General features: G+C 38.3%; 1 protein-coding gene across 2 annotated transcripts in view; it reads left to right on the forward strand.

Moving 5' to 3' along the window:
- Positions 1 to 14,676, forward strand: part of ITPR2 (inositol 1,4,5-trisphosphate receptor type 2) — a 405,501-nt gene that overhangs the window by 118,227 nt on the left and 272,598 nt on the right. For both annotated transcript variants that reach the window (XM_081129350.1, XM_081129351.1), the window contains exons 12-15: positions 2,175 to 2,274; positions 2,797 to 2,957; positions 9,198 to 9,339; positions 11,566 to 11,727. In XM_081129350.1, the coding sequence (XP_080985476.1) occupies positions 2,175 to 2,274; positions 2,797 to 2,957; positions 9,198 to 9,339; positions 11,566 to 11,727 (565 nt within the window). The remainder of the gene's footprint in view (positions 1 to 2,174; positions 2,275 to 2,796; positions 2,958 to 9,197; positions 9,340 to 11,565; positions 11,728 to 14,676) is intronic.

A 14,676-nucleotide genomic window follows, 5' to 3' on the forward strand; every position in this document is an offset into this window, starting at 1 on the left:
TGTTAATCTATCACTACTCAGACTTTTGAAGCCTTTTCAGTATAGAACAGAATTTTGTATTAACAGATTCATTTGTCATTAATTGTACTAAAGCTAATGAACATTTAATAATAACTACACTTATGATAAAACTCTTGAGCACTTTCTAAGTGCTAAGCTCTGTGTCAAGTTCTCATTTAATCCTGGCAGCAACTTTTACAAATAAGGAACTAGAGACTTACTTACAGCAGTGCTTTTCAAGTTGACTCTAAGTTGTAATCACCTGGGTAGCACTGGGAGTTCTTTGTGCTCTGCTTACACCAAGACCAATGAAATCAGTTTTGGGTGGGGAATGCAGGCTTTACTCTTTAAAATTGTTGCCTAGCTGTGCTACAGTGCCTTCATATTTTAGACATTTAGATTATATAGAGATCTTAATAGCCATATAGTTATGTGGCATAGGTCCTAAAGAGTTATTCATTTCCAAAATTCTTGCAAAAAATAAAATTATACTCAAGTGTAATATCTTTAGTTTGGAACCCAGCAATCTAGGTTGACTCAATAAGCAAATATTGAACAAATATAGGAGTCAGAGTAGGGGAAACAGCCACAGGGCTTAATAAGATGTGGCCCCACTTTCCAGATGTTTAAAATACAATTGGGAGGACAAGTGAATCCAGATAACATTTCCTGTGTAATTCAATGCAGAAGATGATAAATGGTAAAACAGTTATTTAAAAATTTCAGATTATTTGGACAAGGGTTGGATCTGTGCTATTTTAGATTTTTGAAAATCAGTCTTTATTTTATCTGCTTTTATGAATGAGCAGAACCATGATGTTGAATGAACCTCTTTCTCTGAGGCTGTTGGCATTTAATTTGATTTTCTTTTATTGGCCTTGATGCTTTCTGCCTCATATTGTATGACTTATTTATGTCTTATCTTTCCTACTAAATTCTTAGGAACTTGAAGGCAGAGGACTTACCACAATGGTATTCTTTTAATAGACACTTAACTCATATTTGTTAAAGAAATGATAATAAAAGACTCACTAGAAATGATATTTGAGGTGGACAAAATTCTAGCTGTCCTTTCTCAGGCACTCTCACAATTCATGTGCAGTTGATTCTTAATATCCCAGTACCCCGACTTAGCAGCCACTGAGCCCTTGCTCCTAGGGGAAAAACAAAGTAGGTTCCTGTGGGCCTCTGGTCACAGTTTTGGCAATCGGCGAATACATAAACTTGCTTTGTGTGTATTTCTGTTTAAAGACACCTCATTTAATCTATATTGTTGATTCATTAACACTAAACTCACAGCCATCAGCACTGTAACTCATGTTTGAATGAAGCTTATCTAACATGAGTATTTTCTCCTTAAGACATAGCACAGCCTTGCTCTAAGGAGTGGAAGACAGCACTTCAGCACAGTGCTTGGGGACTGTTTTAAACAGTGAATTCACCAATAGAGAGAACATACATGTGAAAAACATGGCACTAAATAGACCACGGAATGGATCCTTGTTTACAATATGAGAGCAGAAACAAGAATGCAGAGCATCGCCTTAGCGTCACTGGGCATGTGCGTGGCGGGGGGGGACTCAAATTTTTTGTCACTGCATATGTCTGAGGATTGCCACGAAAGTGCCCTGAGTATTGACTTGGGAGTTCCAAATGTTAGTGAGTAGGTAGATACACAAGTGCGGAATCCATGAATAAAGAGATCAACTGGGTCTTCTTTTGCATGCCGATGATTAAACTACAGAAAGGACTGCTACCAGACAGAGGCTTTAACTGAGTTGGTTACTTGATCGGTGCTTCTCATGTTAGCACCTATCAGAATTGCACGGAGAGACTGTTAAAATACTCGTTGCTGGGCCTCACCCTCCACATTTCCGAATCCGGGGACTGGGATGAAGCCTCAGAATTTGCATTTCTAACAAGTTGTCAGGTGATGCTGGTACTGCTGGTCCAGGGACCACACTTTGAGAACCACTGGTCCAGGTGAAAATACTGCATTCTTTGAAAGAGTCTATTAGTTCAGAAATTTTCCTTCAATCAGACTGATCAATATTTGAGTCAATTGCTAGTCTAAAATATTGCTAGTCTTCGTATCATGTATGAAATTGTTAAATATGTTAATATGTAAGTGGGCCTACTCTTTTATAATCTGTTTTATATTATTTTGCTTTTAGGAACTCCTATGTTCGGTTAAGACATTTATGTACCAACACCTGGGTAACCAGTACTAGTATCCCTATAGACACAGATGAAGAGAGGCCTGTTATGTTGAAGGTAAATGTTTCTAAAAGTGGTTTAATTTTCAGCCAGACGTTGTGTGAATAGGGTTGGGGGGTGACTGACATGTTCCTTTCAACCCGTCTTCACCGGTAGTAGAGGTGATTGCAGTTCTTTTCATCAGGCACGCGTGTCTGCCAGCTGCTTAGGCAGCTGAACTAAGTGGCTTGGCTTTAGCAGGGCTGTGAGATTGAGGAGGATGCTGCACGGATACCAAAGGGGTGGGAGCAGCGTGTAGAAAGGGGAGAAAATTCCAGGACTTGCATTTTCAGGAGGCAAAGGCAAGTGTGATAAGGGATACGTTTGGGGACGAGGCAGGACGTGGCCAGGGACAACCTGTGTTCCTGCCGCCTGCCGCCTTTCGTAGAGGGTGATGTGGGTGGGAATTACATGCTTGGATTATCTCCTCCTGTTTTGTATTTCTTAAACTGTACTAAGATGTATTGGTATTTGAAGAATATTGCATGGTTATTTAAAAACAAACAACTCATCTGAACGGAAAAACACACGACATTGCAGATTGGAACTTGCCAAACGAAAGAAGATAAAGAAGCATTTGCCATTGTGTCCGTCCCGCTGTCTGAGGTGCGAGACTTAGATTTTGCCAACGATGCAAATAAAGTGCTGGCGATGACGGTGAAAAAGCTGGAAAACGGCACAATAACTCAGAATGAAAGGAGGTTAGTAACTTAAACGTGACTCTTAAATCATCAGGACTCAATGGTCCACTCCTGCGGTCAACCTCAGGTGAATGAAGGGCTCAGAAGGAATATTTAGAGCGTTTTCCACAGCAGCATCCCTGCTTGCGAATAAGCAGGTCTTGGGGAGTGGTTGAAAATGGGGATATTCAAATCTGGTGGAATATTTACTTTTTCCATTTTAGTTTGGCCTGAAAACAGTTGTTTTTAGTTACTCTCTGATCTTTCCTTTTAAATATTTTGTAAGAGATTTTCACAGTACCTTTTGCTGTACTTGATTTGATATTTTAGATTTCTAAAGGCCCCAAAAGAAGTTGTATTTTTTGTTGTTGTTCTTACTTATTCAAGATCCATTTCTCTGCTCGGGTACCACAAAAGAAACAAGTATAGGGTGTCCCAACAATATATACACACACTTTGAATAATTATAAAGGCAGTGTTTATTAAAATACATTTCATTTTCAAAATGGAGTTATCAGCTGTTAAAGTGTGTATACATTTTTGAGGGCACTCTGTATGTACTACCAGAAAGCAACCTGCATGGAGTAGCTCTCTGCCCTTCTAACTCCCTCAGAGAAACAGAATCCTTGATCCTTTAGTTCTGGTTTTGGAAATAAGTGAGAAAGTATGATATTGATAGCTGTCAATGATTTCGTCCCTGCTTTGGGTTGGCACTCTGTTAGGCACTGTGCATTGCATGTATTTTATCTAATCCTTCCAACAGCCCTGAGATGGGCATCGTTACCACTTTGTACGAAGGAAAACTGAAAGCCTAAGTAAACTGGGTAAGCTCACACTTAGCGGGGACTCAGTCAGCTGTGATTTTAAAGTACATGTGTCTCTCGTACACCAGAGCACGAGCATTCTCTGTGTTCTCTCCACGATGCTGTTACCTACCTTTACATTTGAACAAGAAAAAAAGATTAATTTCCCTGGCATTCACACATTGGGACTCTCATACACTGCTGGTGAGATGATAATTGGTATATGCGCTTTGGAAAATAGTTTTGATAGTGACTAGCAAAGTTAAGCAACACTCCTCTTATCAGTGGAATCATGTAGTATTTGTCCTGTGACTGGCTCATTTCTCTTATAATGTCCTTCAGGTTCACCCACATTGTGACATGATTTCCTTATTTTTAAAGTTGAATAATATTCTATTGTATGTATATATGGCATTTTCTTTATCCATTCCTCCATCCACAAACATTTAGATTGTTTCCATATGTGGGCTATTGTAAATAATGCTGCAAAATAGTCCGACTCATAGAAACAGAGTAGAATGGTGGTTGTCAGGGGTTGGGGGCAGGGAGGGAGAAATGAGGAGTTTCTATTTAACTGGTATAAAGTTTCATTTACACGAGATGAATAAGTTCTAGAGATTGGCTGTGCAGCATCGTGGCTCTAGTTAACAATACTGTATTGCATACTTAAAAATGTATTGTCTCATTACCTCACACATACGCACAAAAAAAGTAGCAGACACTCCATGACTCACCAGTTCCACTCCTAGGCTGAACGTTTTTCAACATCTGTCCAGAAGATGCTCCTACTCATGTGTGCCAAGACACGTTTAACAATGTTCAGCCTTATTCTAAATAACCGCAAACTGAAAACCATCCAGTTGTCCATCACCGGTTGAGTAAGTGAGGCCCATTTGGGTAAATCCATACAATGGAACACAGTGTAGCAATGAAAATAAATGAGCTGCGTCTATGTCTGACAACAGGGATAAACCTCATAAACTTCGGAATCAGTGAGAACTAGACACAGATGCATTCACTGTAATATTATTTGTAAAGTTCAAAAACAAGCAAAACTAAACTCTTATTTGGGGTGCTTAAGGAATTGGCAGAGCTATAAGGAAACGCAAGGAAATAATTGTCACACAAGTCAGGATGGTATTCACCATAGCGAGGGCTCTGGCAATGTTCCATTTCCTGTTCTAGCCGGTGGCTTTTTGGGGTTCGCATTGTAAGTATTCCATAAATAACCATGTATGTCTTATCAACTTTTAGAAATATATCTTACAATGCAAAGGGCAAAAAAGTCCACTTTGATTTCTCCCACCCCTATAATGGAAATACATCATAAGTATGCAAGCAAGTGGAACCGTTTTTTCTCAGCTTCCTCTGTTCTTACCTGTTTTCCCCTAACAAACCCGCATTTGAAAACAACTAATTGCCTACTTAATCATACCTCCACTCCTGTTGGGGGCAATGGATGAAGGTCAGAAGCTGAAGCAACTGCTCCACTCTTCCACAGATAATGAAATACCAGAGCTAAATTGTGTCCAGTAATGGGATTCCGATGTGCAGATTGCACTTTTTATTTGCTTATCTGTTAATGCTTCCTTTTGATGGATCCATTTCTTGGTCACTGTCACTCTCACATGTGCACAGGATTTTACTCGGCCTCACTTACACAGTCCCCCTTGCTAAGCATTACAGTGGTTCTGGAAGAGAAAACCAGATAAAGAGTGGGATTACGAGCCCCCCACCGTGGCCCTGGGCGAGGAGCTCCTCTTCAGTTCCCGCTGGGCAGAGTCCTAACCTCCCGAGGTAATCCCACGGAAGGTGGAAGGCAGAGAACGAGGCTGGGCCAGAGATTAGGCATTTTTATTTCCCCTGTTTCCTTCCCCCCTGTTTTAGAGTGAAAAACATCACAGCAAAAAGAGGGTCTTGCCTGAGAAATACGAAGTTGCAATTATTGATCTTAATTTAGTCATTTCAGAAAAAGCCACCTTCCATCAAAATCCCCTCAAAGCTGCCTGTCAGTACAGTAGAGCTTATGGCGTAGTTGAATCCATTTATATGATTTTCTCGGGTTTAGAATTCAATATAAAATTCTTTCTGAAAGTACCTCACACTCTGACTCCCCCCCAGAACGAAGTTATTATTAGACATTCTTTCACTGGAGGAAGAATGATACAAGGCCAAGCGGCAGGTGTCAGAATACTGCAAATCTGTCTCAAATGCCTGTGTCCTTGGAACCCTCTCTCCTCGCTCCCCCTCTCCTCACCCCAGGGATGGACTCTGGAGGCACAGCTCCTGTGTTATGCTCCATGATCCTCAACCTCGGATATTTTTCAGTGGAATTTGCACAGCTGCACCAAGAGGGAAAATGGAGGGGGTTAATGATATTTATGGCTGGAAAAAGTGACACATGCAGTCATAAACCAGAATTTCTGTACCATGTTTTCACCTCTGAGGGTGCAGAAAAAATATGGGGTTCCTCTGCAGCATTTATAGTTCAGTATGCATTTATTTCCCGTCTTACTGAACTGTCGGTTACGCCGGCCACTGGGCCATGGAGCGTGTATCCGGCGGTGGCAATGCGGTGGTGAACAGCATAGGCCGTGGCCGTGTCTTCAGGCAGTTTAAGGGCTTATGGACTGGTCCTGGTGGTAGAAGCTCGGGATCTAGCACAGTATGTGATCCCCAGGCCAGCAGTCTCGATTCAGAGTTCATGTCTTCCTATAGCAGCATCATGCATGTCCCCTTAAATTTTATTTGCCTGATATTATCATCTCTGCACGAGTTATCTTTTGTTTAATATTTGACTAGATGCTTGTTTTTCAGTATCCATTTATTTCAGATTTCCTGGTCATTTTGTCTCTTTGAGCTGCAGAGAGATGGCTTTTTAAAATCTAATCTGATAGTCTTAATTTACTAATGTTTGATTCCTAACATTTGATAAATAATGTGTTGGAATTATTTTGATATCTAATGATATCTTATTTTGTTTCTTCTTTGTTTAGTGTAGCTTTTTCTTTTACCTACATTTCTTTGTTTCCTGTTAGATGTTTATATTTTTCTCTCCATTTTTTCTTTTTCTCTACTGTTTAGAAGCCATAGCTCATATTTTTATTCTTTAGAGATTGCTGTATGTTCATAGAACATAACATTTTAACTATAGATGCATCCATTTTAACTATATGTTCACTTTTTAAAATTGATTTTAGAGAGAGAGGAAAGGAGACAGAAGTAGGGAGGGACGGAGAAACATTGATGTGAGAGAGAAATATCAATCGGTTGCCTCCCGCACACACCCTGACCTGGGATCAAACCCACAACCTGGGTATGTGCTCCTGTCGGGAATTGGACGGAATCAGACCAGGATGGAACTGGCGACCTTTTGGTGCATGGATCATGCTCAACCAGCTGAGCCACACCAGCCAGGGCCTTAGCTATTCTTTCTTACAAAACTTTAAGATGCAGGATGGGGGCAAACGTAGGTTTACAGTTGTGAGTACACAAAACACAGAGTTTATTCTTGTATTACTATTAATTATTGTATTATTTCCCATATGAACAACTGTAAACCTGCGTTTGCCCCACCCTGTATTAGGTATTTCTTCCTTCCTTTCATGGGAGAAAGGTGCCTCAGAGCGCTTTACCTCACACTGCCATTCTGCCTCCCAGCTTTCTTGGAATAGTTGTCTAGAATCATTGTTCTGTTTTTATTCTTTTCATTTAAAATTTTTATTTTATTGTATTTGATAAATACAAAGGAATAAGCGTCATATAAATTATGTTGTATCACCTTTGTTTTACTGAAAAGTTTAGCTTCTAAAATTGTCTTTCAGTTATTAATTGTATTTAGTGACATGTTTGACCTCTCCCTCTGCTTGCTTTTGTTTCTCGCACCTCACTTCTCTCTGGTTTACTTTTCTTCTTGCTGAAATTCATGCTTTATTCAGTGAGGTAATAAATCTCATTAGTTTTTACATGTATGAAAATGTCTTTATTTTACCTCTACTTTTAAGTGATACTTTATGTGTAGAATGTTAGATTGACAATTATTTTTCTTTAGTATTTTAAAGCTATAGTTTAATTATTTTCTTTTATCTTTGGTTGCCATTAAGAAATCTGCTGTCAATGGAATTGTTATTTTTTTATTGGCATTTTTTCCCTTTACTTTCTGGAAACTAGTTTTTTTCTCTGTTGTAAAAGTTCTATTTTTGTTTGTCCCATTTGACACTTAGGGAATGCTTTTAACCTGAATATTATGTCTTCCATCAGTTCTGGAAAGTTTTCAGCCATTTTCCTTCAAATATTGCTTCTTTCTCTTTTCCTCTTGTCTCTCTTTGTAACTCCTATTAGATGCATGTTGGAGCCTCTTAATTCCTCTGCCTGTCTCTTATCTTTCTCTTTATAATTTGCCTTTTAGAAACTTTCAGTGCTGCTTTCTGGATTATTTTTTGATACTGTCTTATAAATCATTAATTTTTCTTGCTATGTGTATAGAACAGTTTTACCTTCATGGGTTAGATTTTTATTAAAATGATTATAATTTTAGTGCTAGAGGTTATTTTGCACATTTGCCCATTCTTTATTCATTTCTGCACTTTATTATATATGTTGTCATTTTTGCATATAATTGCTTTCTTTATCTCTTTGAGGATTGAAAACACACTTTTTTAAAAGTTATTTTAAAATTGTTCTGTTACTTGCTTTTTTGTTGGTGATGAATTGGCCTTCTGATTTTTTAGTATGATTGCTTAGTCGTCTCTATTTGCAGACCATTTTACTTTTTCTTGTTCTATGTATTTGAGAAATTGAAATGTGGTGAGGATTACAAGATGTAGTTTGAGTCAATAGTAAAAAAAGTGATTTGAATTTAGGAATTTAGAAGTATAGCTATTCTCTCTTAAGCAGAACTATTCTTTGTTGCTGATCACTCGTGGAAAAGCATCCAATGGTATTCTCCTATTGACTGATTGTTGTTGGGGCTCATGTGGCCTTATTTATTTTATTTTTAAAAATATGTCTTTATTGATTTCAGAGAGAGGAAGGGAGGGGGAGAGAGAGAGAGAAACATCAATGATGAGTCATTGATCAGCTGCCTCCTGCACTCCCCCTACCGGGGATTGAGCCCGCAACCCAGGCATGTGCCCTGACCTAGAATTGAACCTTGATCTCCTGGATCACAGGTTGATGCTCAATTGCTGAGTCACGCCAGCCAGGCACATGGCCTTATTTCATAATAGTCATTACAAATACTTGATTGGCTCTGGATGTGGGAATGGGGACTGGAGGAACTGGAGAAGGGATGTTCTTTTAAAGATTTAGGTAACATTAACTGCATTAAATATTTTGTTGATTAAGTAATTTTTATTATAAAATACTTTGTTTTGCTGTTTTCAGTTCTTAGTGTTTATTAATGTTTTTCCCCAAAATTAACACCATAGAGTAAAATTTTTAAAAAATTTTACAATAGGTTTGTAACCAAATTATTGGAAGACCTCATCTTCTTTGTTGCTGATGTACTTAACAATGGACAAGAAGTTCTGGATGTGGTTATCACTAAGCCAAACCGAGAACGTCAAAAATTAATGAGGGAACAAAACATATTGGCACAGGTGAATATTTTCATGTACTAAATATGCATATTTTATTTTTTGAATTATACTATCAGGAAAGTTCTTGTATTAGTTACTTACTGCTATATAACAAGTTACCCCAAATCTTTGTGGCTGAAAACAACAGATACTTATAGTTTCTGTGGATTAGGAATCTAAGAGTGACTTAGGTGGCAAGTTCTTGCTCAGGATCTTTTTTCCCAGGCTGCAGTCAAGGTATTGGCTGAGGTTGCAGTCATCCCAAGGCTTGAATGGGAGAGGAGTCACTTCCCAGCTCACTTACATGGGCCTCTCCACAGGGCTGCCTCAAGAGCTTGCCTTCCTTAGAACTGAGTGGTCCAAGAGAGAGCAAGAGATGGCACCCAGACAGAAGCCACAGTCTTTTTATAACCTAATCCTAGAAGTAACATCCCATTAGTTCCAGCCCCTAGTCAAGGAGACAGAATTACATAAGAGTATGAATTCCAGAAGTCAGGAATCATTGGGGACTGTCTTAGAGGCAGCCTACTACAGATTTCTAAAGAGCCTTACATGGTCAGACTATCTCCAGAAAATGTCCTGGGATAATTTGCTTGGTAGAATTTCCAGGAAAACTTGGAAACTGCCGTCTTTATCTGCTTCCTACTTCTTTCTCTCTCTCCTATAGGAAAGTAGGGTAGTCTGTTCATCAGCTCACAAGTGCTCTACGTAATATTCTCGTTTTTACCCTGGAGGTCTATAGCTGCACCTATATTATGTCTTTATGAAATTGTTTAGAACACGCCGGTAAATTAATTCACTTCCTAATAATATGCACATATGAACATGCCTGCTTGTATGCATTCTTTTTGTTCTGTTAATTGCTATATAAAGGAAGATACTTAAATGAAAATCATGTTAATATACATGTAATATTTGTGAAGTTGGGAAAGGAAAACAGACATATTGTCAATTAATACTCTATAGCGTATTGTCTGAAAATATAAAATCAACATTTTTCTCAAAGAAAATAAAGGTTGCAAATCTAATGAGACAAAGTCTTTTCTGACACTAGCATTTAAAAAAATTTTTTTTTTTTTTGTATAAAGCATTTTATTTCAAGGACTTTTAGGACCTTGAATAATTTATTAATATTATTTTAACCAACATGTCAAAACTTTATTTCAGCATTATGAATATAAAATTCAAGGCTTAGTGAATATAAAAATATTGAAGAAACTTTAATTCATATTATATTTTATGAACTACAAGGATAATTTATTTCCATTTTGCTTTCTTGTGTTAGTAATGTTCATGCCCTTGCATAGGTGCTTTTTAAAAACATATTTTATTGATATTTAGGGGGAGAAAGAGAGAAATACTGATGTGAGAGAGAAACATTGATCAGTTGCTTTCCGTACGTGCCCCAACTGGGGATCGAACCCACAACCTGGGTTTGTGCCCTGACTGGGAATTGAACCCGCCACCCTCTGTTGTAATGTACGGGATGATGCTCCCACCCACAGAGCCACATGGGCCAAGGCCCTAGTTGCTCTACGATAAACAGTTTTCTTATCCTACAAGCTCTTCTCCAGGTGATCCTACCTGCTGTCTTGCTGCCTAGAAGAGTTATATTCCTCAATGCTTTTTAAATACTTCCCAGCCAGTAACTTAGAAGAAGAAGCTGGGTCACTGGATACCACCAGCTGCCCATGTGGGTCCTTATTTATTGCATTGAATCCCAATATATTAATTGTTTTGGCCACATCTTTATGTACCAAGAACAATAAATTAACTGTTTTATAAAGAGGTTTAGAAGCAATATTTGTAGGCAATTTTCTGATGTCAACTTCAGATGAAAATAAATGGTTTTTGTATTATATTGATTTTAGGAAGTTATAAAATAGATGTAATTGTAAAGCCTATAGAAATCAAACTATATTATAGTTCATCTGAATATGTTGCTGTAACTTGGTACAACCCAATATCTTTACATTCCTTATTTTAATAAAATACAATATCTAATCAAAATTAAGTGTTTTATTTAAATAATGTTTTTGTCCTTCAATTTTGAGAATTCTTTTATCAGTATTTTTCTGTTTCTTAATATGTTGATCCTGTATCCTAAATCCGTTTTTCTCCTTTATATTAATATTTCAAAAGTGTTTTTGAATCAGTGTGCATTTTAAAAAAAAGAAAACAGATTGTGAAACATGTGCCTCCATTCATCAGAATAGGTGTTTGTTTTCTTCTTCTTTCTCCTGATAGGTATTTGGGATTCTTAAAGCACCTTTTAAGGAGAAAGCAGGAGAAGGCCCAATGCTGAGACTCGAAGATCTGGGGGACCAAAGATATGCTCCCTACAAGTACATGCTGAGGCTCTGCTACCGCGTGCTGAGGCATTCTCAGCAGGACTACCGGAAAAATCAGGTGAGAGCGCGGCCCTGCTTGTGACCTCTGTTTAACATTTAAAGCATGGGCAATGCTCTTTGGCTACTGTTGTAGATGATATAAAATAGGAATGGAAAATTGCACTTTGCAATGAAATGTTTTATATTGGCAATACACACAAATGACCTGTAAGTATTTTTGAGCTGACATATGCATTTGTTCTTCCATGTAAAATTAGAATCATTTTAACGAGAGGCTGTGTGAGCCCTTCTGTGTGCATGGTGTCGCCTCCTGCTGGCCAGGAGGCAGCAGGATGTATTGCGTAAAGAGGACCGAGACATTTCTTGGCATTCTAGGAACATGTGAGGATCACATCATCATGTAAAGGCCAAAGAGTTCATTGTCTTGTGGGAAAGATATGACCTGTACATCTGAAATATAAGGGGGGGGGAGAGGGGGCGGGCTGTGAGAGATAAAAGGCAGCACCCTAGGAATTCGTAAGAGGAGGAGCTCAGTTGCGGCTGAGGGAACCCAGGAAGGTTGCTTAGAGGAGGAAGCATTTGAGTAGGATGAGAGTCATTTTCATGAGATGTGAGGGAACTGGCATTTCAGCAAAGACGAATCTATGAAAAGAGAACTATGGAAACTAGAAAGGGCACTTTTCTCCCAAGATATTCCTAACTGCAGAGGACAGGGAAGCCAGGTGTATCTAGGGGCAGAGTTAAAAGTTCTCAACTGCAAGTGAAATTTCTTTTGTCTCATTATGTAATATATAGAAGCTTGGAACAGACTGAGGAATCTCAGATGGCAGGCAGGGAGGGGAGGGGCGGGGAGGGATTAACCAGGTAATTTATATGCATATTTGTATAATCCAGGGACACAGACAATAGTTCAGTGAAGGCCTGAGGGGAGCGGGGTGGAGGGGACAATGGGGAAAAAAGGGGACATCTGTAATACTTGCACCAATAAAGATACATTTAAAAAAATTACATAATATTTTGTACTGTGTTCAATAATATACATGTTTGTTTAATATAATAATTAAAATTATTGTTAGATAAACTAGTCCCATTTTCCTCTTAGCCGGTTTGAGAGATGAGTGCATAATTAGGAAATTTTGCTGGTGAGCCATGAGGAAGGATGGTGTGAGAGAGGGCTGGTACGGCAGGTTGGGTGGGCTAAGCCACGACTTCTAGGCCTAGGATTTCAGGCCTAGAAGTCAGAGGTTATTCGGGAATAGTTAGTAGTATTATTGAGTGCTTACTTTGTACCAGGCTCAACTCTAAGCTCTTTTCACAACTTAACTCAGTTAATACTGAGTTAAGATGAAGAACTGAGGCACAAAGAGTTTAAATAACTTGCCAGAGATGATATAGAAAAAAGACTGGAGACAGTATTCAAACTCAGGCTCTTAATCATCACACTATTTCCTCTTAGTAGTTTGAAAGTTTTTTGGCAAGAAAAAAAATTGCTTTAAGAAAAATGTGTTAAAATACATTGGCTTTGAAATTCTGTTTAAAGATTAAAAAAAGGTCTACACAGAATATGTAAAACAAATTAGTCAGAAGATAAATAATATGGCAAGGAGCAAGACAGAGGAAGGCGACTATATAAACAAATCCTTAAGTACTTTTTAATATAATCCTAGTTATAAATATCCTTCATCCCAAGAGAAAATGCTGTCCTTGGAATTATTTTTCCCAGTTTCGCTATATTCCTTTAACATGATAAGATAAAGAGTATGGTGGGGTTTTTAAAAAATATTTTTAATGGATTTTTAGAGAGAGAGGAAGGGGGAGAGAGAGAGAGAGAGAAACACTGAACGTCCGCCTTCTGCATGCCCCCTACCAGGTATTGAGCCGCAACCCAGGCATGTGCCATGACCGGAATCGAACAGGCAGCCTTTTGGTGCGTGGGTGACACCCAACCAACTGAGCTACTTGGCCAGGGAAAGAAAGAGTTGCTTTTATTTTATTGGAAAAAATTAAATTCCAGAACATTAAATCACACACATACACACACACCCACCCACCCATGGACGTTACACTCATAATTTCCCCTCTCCTTTATACTTAGTTCATCCTACCTAGGCATATCATTTCTCCAGATAAATGTTTATTCATTTAGGGGACCTGCTTTCTGGTTTCTTTATAGTATGTGACTGTGGGTGGGCCACCCTTTTTCTCTTTTGGGATGTCTCTCAAGAGGTAGATGTCGGTCATTGACCTGACCAAAGAAAAAGTTCCCCACATTCCCTGAGGGTTAGACTTTATTTTCCCTCACGTTCTCATGCATGCTCCAGATCCGTCTCAGTGGTAGTTGAAGAATACTTTTTTCATTTGTGTTGAATTAAGAATGCTATTTATTAAGCATAGAGCAGCCTTCTGATATTTTTAGAACATGATTTTAAAATGTAAGCAGACTTACTTTCTACTTTTTGCATAATTACCTTGTTTTCCTTTACCTACATCTATGTTTTACAGAGTCCTTGGAGGGAGTTCTTTTGTGATTTAGCGCTAGCCCAAGTCTTTCATATTGAGTCTCTGTTTATTATTATTTATAGAATTTGGCAACATCTCTAATTTCTTTTGATTATTTGTCAACGTCTTGACCTATTTATCAAACATCTTAGAGGTTTGCCTTATACCACAGTATAATTACAATAGTCATAAAAGTGTGTAAATCAATATGTGTCTTTAAAATGATGCACTAACAGAAGACAGTTCCTTTATTTAATTGGCTATCCAACATAAGCCATTATTTTGAAAGGCCACAAAATTGCTGCCTAGAATATAATTAGATTTGTGCAACCAATATCATTTTCAAGTAATAGGTTCCACTGGAAAAAAAAAAAAAAAAAAGCAAAATCACTTTCTAATGAATAAATTCTCCCAACATAGATACAGAGGTACATTCCCGAGGAAAACACCCAAGGAACTGAAGTGATAATGTTTGGCTTGTGGAAGGGGCAGGCTTCCCGGTGCTATG

This window comes from Miniopterus schreibersii, assembly GCF_964146895.1.
Source record: "Miniopterus schreibersii genome assembly, chromosome: 2".
Taxonomy (NCBI): domain Eukaryota; kingdom Metazoa; phylum Chordata; class Mammalia; order Chiroptera; family Miniopteridae; genus Miniopterus; species Miniopterus schreibersii.